The sequence below is a fragment of the Ceratotherium simum genome, chromosome 34 (genome assembly GCF_057802395.1).
Source record: "Ceratotherium simum simum isolate JZ-2026a chromosome 34, ASM5780239v1, whole genome shotgun sequence".
Lineage (NCBI taxonomy): Eukaryota > Metazoa > Chordata > Mammalia > Perissodactyla > Rhinocerotidae > Ceratotherium > Ceratotherium simum.
The window spans coordinates 7,831,105-7,838,427 of record NC_141933.1 but is presented as its reverse complement, the minus strand read 5'-3'; the positions used below and the strand labels follow the sequence as shown (position 1 = coordinate 7,838,427).

The 7,323-nt window shown below is 61.2% G+C and overlaps 1 protein-coding gene across 1 annotated transcript; it reads right to left on the bottom strand.

The window, feature by feature from the left end:
- Nucleotides 1–565: 565 nt before the first annotated feature.
- SLC25A45 (solute carrier family 25 member 45) lies at nucleotides 566–7,045 on the bottom strand. Its single transcript, XM_004437600.3, has 6 exons — nucleotides 6,616–7,045; nucleotides 5,514–5,557; nucleotides 5,251–5,322; nucleotides 4,750–4,935; nucleotides 2,154–2,412; nucleotides 566–2,004 (listed from the first exon to the last, which is right to left on the bottom strand). Exons 1-6 carry the CDS (start codon nucleotides 6,650–6,652, stop codon nucleotides 1,736–1,738), a joined length of 867 nt encoding a protein of 288 aa, XP_004437657.1. The 5' UTR covers nucleotides 6,653–7,045; the 3' UTR covers nucleotides 566–1,735.
- Nucleotides 7,046–7,323: the final 278 nt, after the last annotated feature.

The window sequence follows — 7,323 nt, the reverse complement described above, 5'->3', positions numbered from 1 at the left end:
CCAGCAGGGCGTCTCCTGCACCCTCAGCAGTGCCTTCCAGGGTTACCATTTCCAGCCAACAAGTGAGGAATCTCCTTTTAAGCAAGTGATGGGCAATTTGCCCTCATCACTTCAGCTCGTATTTCTCTAGCAAGAGCCCACGCACAAGGCGCCACCAAACCGCACGGGAGGATCAGGACATAGCCTGGCCCAGCGGCCACATGCCCAGTGGCCCCATGCCCAGTGACCACGCTGACGATGTGCACAGAGGGGCTGACGCCGTCAGGCCTAGCTGGGGGGGAGTTTGAACTTAGGTGACTTGTGGGAGACTGTCACAAGCCCGGGGAGAGCAGGATAGCGGAGTAACAGGGCTCTGGAGTCAGAGGCTCCGATGCATCCAGGTAAGTTGTGCAACATACCAGCCATGTGACCTGGGATGAATTACACACTGTCTCTGAGCCAAGGCCACCTCCTCTGTTGTAACAGCGCTGTGCTGGTTTCATAGGGAGCCCCAGTAAATTCCAGGCGTTCGGGTCCCATGGAGTGGGCCCAGGTTGATCTCAGACCAGATCAGGACATTAGTGGGTACACACTCTGCTCACTTTATTGTCAATTAAATGAACCCTCTTAGCCAGTTTTTAATTCCCACTTAGCAGTTGAGATGGATGAAGAAAACAAGTGCCATCGGATGGGAGTGGGCCAGGCAGACACCCTCGACTCCTGGCACCAGTCCACTGCAGACGACCCCGAGACGGGCTGGGCAGGAGAGCCTCTCAGCGGAGGAGGAGCAGGACCGAGGAAGCAGGTGGGGCGGCTGGAGCAGGGGGAGAGAGGTCAGGACTGCAATTGGCACTTCATCTAACAAGCATTTCCTGGGCAGCTTCCAGCACTGGGCTCCATGCTGGGAAAGGATCAGAAGTATGACCCCTGACCTCAGGGAGCCCCCTGTCTAGTGGGGAAGCCGAGGAGCAAATCAACAACCATGATTAAGCACAGGCGAGGGCTACGATCAAGGCGTGCGGGCGGGCGGGGGTCTGCAGACCCCACAGTCAGTCCAGGGCAGACAGCAGGCGAGCTGAGGAAGGACCCCAGGAGACAGTGTCCAGCCCGGGTCTGGGAGCAGGCTCCACCAGAGGGACGACAGAGTCGCCCTGCGGCCACTGTTGGCCAGGAGGGAGGCCGAGGGCGATGAGAGAGCACAGCTTGTTCTCTACGAGCAGGGCTGAGCTGCTGAAGCCGCCAAGGGAGAGTTTAGGCTTTTTCCTGAAGGTGACGGGAGCCACTGAAGGGTCCTGGACAGGCAGGAGACGTAAAGGCTGCTCTCCGGTCATGAGGAGAGAGGGCTGGAAGGAGGTGAGGTGGGAGGCCCACGAGGACGGGGTCACTGGAATCCAGGGGCTGGTTAGCACTGAGGCTGCCCAGCAGAGGCTCTGAGAGCTCGTCAAGGGGTGAAGTCACAGGATGGGGGCCTGAATGTCACCAGCACCACCGGCTAGTGAGTTCACTTCACAGACTCGAGAAGGAAAGGAATCGAGGCAAGTGCTGCCCACCGAGTCCAGACCCTGGGCCTCCTGCTCCCCACTGCCGTCTCCCCAGCCCCGGCTGTGTCTGTGAGGCTGGGAGGCGCCTTGATAAGGGAGGGCTGAGCTTCTTCCATTGGAATCGGAATCGCAAGCTGGCGCGTTCAACTTGGCCTCCGGTCTGGGCGGTTGGGCGGTGATCCCGCTGGGGAGCTGCCGGCACTGCGTGGCCAGGCTCATCCCCACAAGCGGAGGAGGTACTCGTAGCTGAGGAAGGTGACGGCGTTGACGGGAAAGGCGCGGGCACTGTTGATGGTGAGCCCCCTGAAGAAGACCCCCAGTCCCTCCTGCCGGGCGCTGCTGACTATGCAGTCCAGCACCCCCTGGTACGCCCTCTGCTTCAGCCCGGCCATCTGCATCCGGGCCTTGATCACGTCTAAGGGCGTGGCTGCGACCCAGGAGGTGATGCCGGCAAAGCCTCCTGCCACCAGCACAGTGGCGGAGCCTGGGGGAGAGGAAGCCCGGGGTGGGGGTCAGGCTGAGGAACAAGCACCCTCCCCCATCCCCAGCCTCCCTCCCCATCCTCCACTGCCCCGGCCAGCTCCCCTCCCCGACTCCTCTCTGTCCCCCACCCTCTCACGCCACTTCACTTACTGGGATTCTGGCCCTCCGGCGTGGACTGGCGACAGAGACATTCGTAGGTGATAAAATAGATTCCCACTGTGGGGGTGTCCCTCAGCGTCAGGGCCCAGGCTCCTCGGAACAGCCCCCGGGGCCCCTCCTCCTGGAAGATGGAGGCCGCACAGTGCACGGGCCCCCGGTACCGGGGTTGGGGGCTCCCCGGCTTCGCCCTCGGCTCTGTCTGGTTTTGTAGCCGGACTTTGATGAGGTCAAAAGGGGCCAGGCAGTAGGCCTGTAGGGAAAGAAGTGTGGAGGCCCGGGTGGGGCTGTGGGCGGGAACAGTCGGCTGATCTTAACGAGAAGGCAGTGGGCAGAGGGGCAGCATCTTCCTGTAGGATGTCACCAGCTCTGCCGCCAGCTCTCAGCTCTTGCAAGAGCAGCTGGGGACAGCCCAGGGCCACCTCCTTAGCAGGCCCCTGACAGCGAGCAGCACTGCCCTGTTCCTCGGGCAATAGCGCCAAACTTGCCTGGCATGCACATGGCACTTTGGGACAAGCCAGGATTGTTTTTCCAGGAGTGGGGGTAGGTCACTAGCCTCCCGAAAGTCAGGGATGAGCATCTGCAGGGCCTGGGTCTGAAGAAAGGGTTCAGTCCGTACCCATGAAACAGCAAAGGACGGACCCCTCCCCGGGGTAAGTTGGTCACCTTGTTAATGGTGGGGACTGAGCTTCGTAGGGTCTCCCTCTTAGGGCCCCTGAGGGGGGCAAGCACTGGGCCAGCCCTTCCTGCCTCTCACAAACTCCCAGCCACTACTGTCCCAACAGAAGGTGGGGGACAGGGTAGCGTCTGCAGGTCCTAGAGCTCATCACCTGGCTGAGGCAGATGGGGACGAAGATTTGGGATAGTATTGGGACTGAGGGTGGGGGCTGGGGGGCTATGGAGGGAGGTTGGGGGAGGGGTGAGGTGTGGTCAGGGATGCAGCTAGGGCAAGGTGAGCTGTTAATGTTCAGGAGAGAAGTGAGGTCCAAGCTGAGGTTAACATATCATTTGGGGGCTTATGTATTTTTTCTCCCTCCCTTCCTTTCTTGCTTCCATGGAAGGTAGACAAGCTCAGCTCCCCAGCCTTGGAGAAGGCTGATGGCAGAGGAGGCTGGCATTGGCTCTGGCAGTGATCTTTAGAGGGTGGCAGGCCAAGTTTGCTTACTTCCTCCCCTGCAGGCAGGGCAGTGGGTGGGGACCCTCCCTGTGAGTGGGGCCCTAATGTCACCCTCTGGCGCCTGCAGGCAATGCCAAGCTGAGGGCTTCTCCAGGGGCCGTTCTCCTGAGCCCTGGGCTCCTGGCCGTGAGGAAATGGCTGGGCCAAAGGTGAGGTGGCAGGCAGGGTCTGGCTAGGGCCCCTCCCCTCCACATCTGGTACCCACGGGGGCAGTGGGGACATCAGACACTACAGCGCCATTTGACAGGGTCTGCCTTAGCCAAGCCAAAAGCAACTTTTGTGCACACAGAGGTTGTCAGTTCCTTCCCTGTGCTAACCAAAGAATCATTCTCGCCTCTTCCCCTCGTCTTTCCCCTAAAACTCATTTTCTGCTCCAAGACCCTGTTAAACCGAAGCCATGGACTCCAGTTGGTCCCTGGACCCAGTCCCCAACAGTGACCCCACAGACCCCACTTCTACTATCTGTTCTGCTTTCCAGAGAGCTGGAGAGGAGGGTGACTTAGGACCTGGGCCTGGCTGGGCCTGAGTCAGGCTGCTTGGCCTGGGGGCTCAGTTTTCTTCCTTGTTTTTGTGGGGTGCCAGCTCTCGGGGCCTGGGAAATACGCAGGCATGCATCCTGTACAGGAAGGGGCAGGAGAAGAGCCAGGACCTTCGGGGTCTCATGAATCATTAATTGGCTTGAGTGAGCCTCCTGACTCTGTCCTTTGTCCTTGCTCTCTGCTCCGTGAAGTGTGTCAGCAGTATCAGAGCAGGTGCCAAATAGAGGGGGGCCTAAGGCACCCAGCTGGGGTGTGGAACGGAGCCAAGCATGCGTCTCTCCGCCTCTATGCTCAGGCCCCCATTCAGCTGGGATTCTCCCTGGTGCCTGGAGGCCCTCTTCCCTCCACCCCACTCCTCAGAAGCTGGTACTCAAGTGCTGAGAACAAAGACCAAAAGGAAAAGATGGGAGTGACTTAATGATCTATGCCCTGGGCCTCTCCCAGCTCACAGATCACCGCCACCCAGAAGCTGCAGGCAGAGGGGCTGAGCAGGGCAGAGGCTAGGCGAGTGCCAGGACCACATCATGACCAGAGGGCTTGGGCTCAGAGCTCTGTGGGGGCTGTCAGTTCCATGGCGTTCTCTTGGCACCGACCCCTCGCTGACCTGTCTGCCTTTTGCCCGCTCTGTTCTGCATGACTCTCTGCTCCAGGCCTGCAGCCTGGAAGGCCACAGCTCAGCCTGGCCAGGTCATTGGGAGCAGCCAGGAGCTGGCCATTTCCCCACAGTTCCTCAGGTTCTGCCTAGGGAAGGCGTGGGGTCTGCAGCTGTGGATCACCAGAGGGGGCTGGGAGGGGAAATAGGGAACTGACCATTATTGCGTCCGTGTGTGTGTGCGCGTGCACATGAGCGTGCACACTCCCACAACGCCCTCACCTGCAGGAACCCCGAGGTGCAGCCGGCTACAAAGATGTGCATGTAGCTGGGCGGCTGGGCCCGCCGCTGCTGGTGGGAGGTTGCTGTGAGTGCCAGCAGGGTGTTGCTGTAGACCCCGAACAGGACGGAGTTGACCACGGCAATGCTCACGATGGGGAAGCTCATTCCCTTGAAGAAGCCCAGGAGCTGCAGAGAGATGACGCTAGAGCAGTTGGGGGGCTGTGGGGGCCTGGCTTTTGCCCTTTCCAGCCCTGGCAGGGCCTCCTCTGGCTGGAAACCACTCCTGAGCCTGGCCACGGGGAGGTGGGCACGGACCGAGGCTGAGGATGGCCTCAGCTCCACTCTGGAGGCACTAAGCTACCACCCCACCCCCCATTGCACCAGACTTGGGTCTTCTCTCTTCCAGGGGCAGAGCCCTGCCAAGGGATGGGGGGAGAAGGAGCTGGAGCTGACTGCCCTTGATGCCTCCCACCCAAAGCCCCATGGAAGCAGGCCACCCACCGACTCATGGCGGTAAGTCTTGACCATACAATCGACGATGCCGTGGTATGTGGTCTGGGTCTGCAGCCGCACCTGGACAGGGAGGACAGAGCTGGCGGGCAGGCTGCGCTCCCTCTGCCCCTTTGAGCAGGATGCCAGCAGGGCAGGAGATGGGGGAAAGGTCAGGGGGGAAAGGACTCATCAGCTGGTCCCTGCTCTCAGGGCGCCCTGATGTTCGGTTCAGGAGACATTTTTCATTCGTGGGGTGCCTCCCCTAGCCTCACCTTTACAGTGTCAAAGGGGTGTCCCAGGACCAAGCCCACAGCTCCTGTGGTGACAAGAAGGTGCTATGAGTGAGGGCCTCATGCCAGGCCAAGGAAACAAGTCTGTGCCGAGAGGAAAGGGGGATTCAGGCAGGAGGAGAGAGACCCCTGAGACCCAGCTTCCTGCCAGACTCCAGAGAAACTCCAGCTGGCCCCCTTGCACCCTGCTCCATACATGGCACTGGGCTAGGAAGGCATGGGGACAAGGGGACAACGGGAGGGAGCCCCGCCCCTGCCTGGAGGATGCACATGCAGAAGGGAGGAGCCAACCGCAGACACACGGCATCGGCATCGTCGCTGGGAGCCCACCCCCAAGCGCCTTGCTGGCTTATCTGACGTGGGACTCTGGAACAATCTCCAACGCTCCGGCTCCCTCCCAGCTTTACCCCTTCCTTCCTTCAACTCACAACTGCTGTGGAGGGTGGGGCCTTGATCCAGACCAGGCCCTGCCCTCCTGATGCTCTGCCCCATCAGCCTGCAGGGCAGAGCGGGGGTGGGGAACTCAGGGGAGTCTTGCTGGTACCAGGGGGGAGGGTCTGGCTCCCCCGCTATCTCCCCACTTCCTGGTCTTGCCCTCCATAGCACAGGCTGGTGTGGTCCTGGAACTCTGGGCAAGATCGAATCCCCAGGAGGTAGGTTCAGAATGTCCCTCTCTTTCTCCTAAGAGAAATGTCACGCAGAAGCAGGCTCTGGGACTGGGCGTGCAGCCCATTGCCAGGCAGGGCAGAGGCCCAAAGGACAGCAGGTGGGGTCAAAGGTGAATTCCTTTCTGAGCCGCACAGGGTGGGCCAGGAGAGTGGGGTTCGAGGTGCAGGTGCTGTGGGTGGACAGAGCTCACCTTGGCTCCCCCTCTCCGCAGATGTCTGCAGCGTGGCCTTGGGACGCAGCCAGCACCCACGCACCTGCCCCTCCCTCCCCCTTCCCCTAGGAGGCTCAGGATGGCTGGCTCTGGGCCTCCAGGGCACCAGGACTTTGGCCTCAACTATGTCACCCATGTTACCTATGTCTCAGGAAGGGACCCACCCTTGGGGATAATGTGACAGAAGGAAGAAAAATGTCTCACCGGAGATCCAGCCGGCCACAAATTCCTCCACTGGCATTGTCAGGCGGGGCGGGAGCTGGTGACTCCAGCAGAGGAAGTGCAGGTCAAAGTGAAATTCCACCCTCTCCCTCCCGAGGACCCCGGACTAATAACCTCGCACTAATGTTTAACCGTGGGGGGAGGGTGCGCAGTGGCCTGGGGCCCAGGAGAGAGGAGCGAGCCAACACGAGTGGCCCTGACAGGCCAGGGGAGGTGTGCAGAGTGTGAATCTCATGGGGCAGGGACGACGGCCCACAGCGATCTGACCCCCCTGCCGGCCAACGACGGCCTTGCAGTGTGACCAGGCAGGGCAGCGGGCCCAGGCCCGGGTCGGGCCCTCCAGGGCTGCCTCAGGCAGCAAAGGTTTAAGGAGTCTGCTCGTTGAAGGCCCTGCCTGTCCAGCCCAGCCCGGCCCGCGCTCCGATTCGTCCCCACAGCTCCACGCACCAGGTGGCCCGCCCGCCCCGGGACAGGCAGAGAGGCCAGCGAGAAGGAGCATGGCCACCAGGGGGCAGGCCTAGCCCGCGGTCGCCTGGGCACTGGGGAACCGCCCCAGTCGACAGGGTGGGAACAACTGTGACTCACTAGGCCTGAAGCCCGGCCCTCTCCCCAGACTGTTTACCAAGACAACCGATGGGAGTCACAAACAGCCTCCCTTGGCCTCCTCTTCTCCGAGCCTTTTCCCAGGGG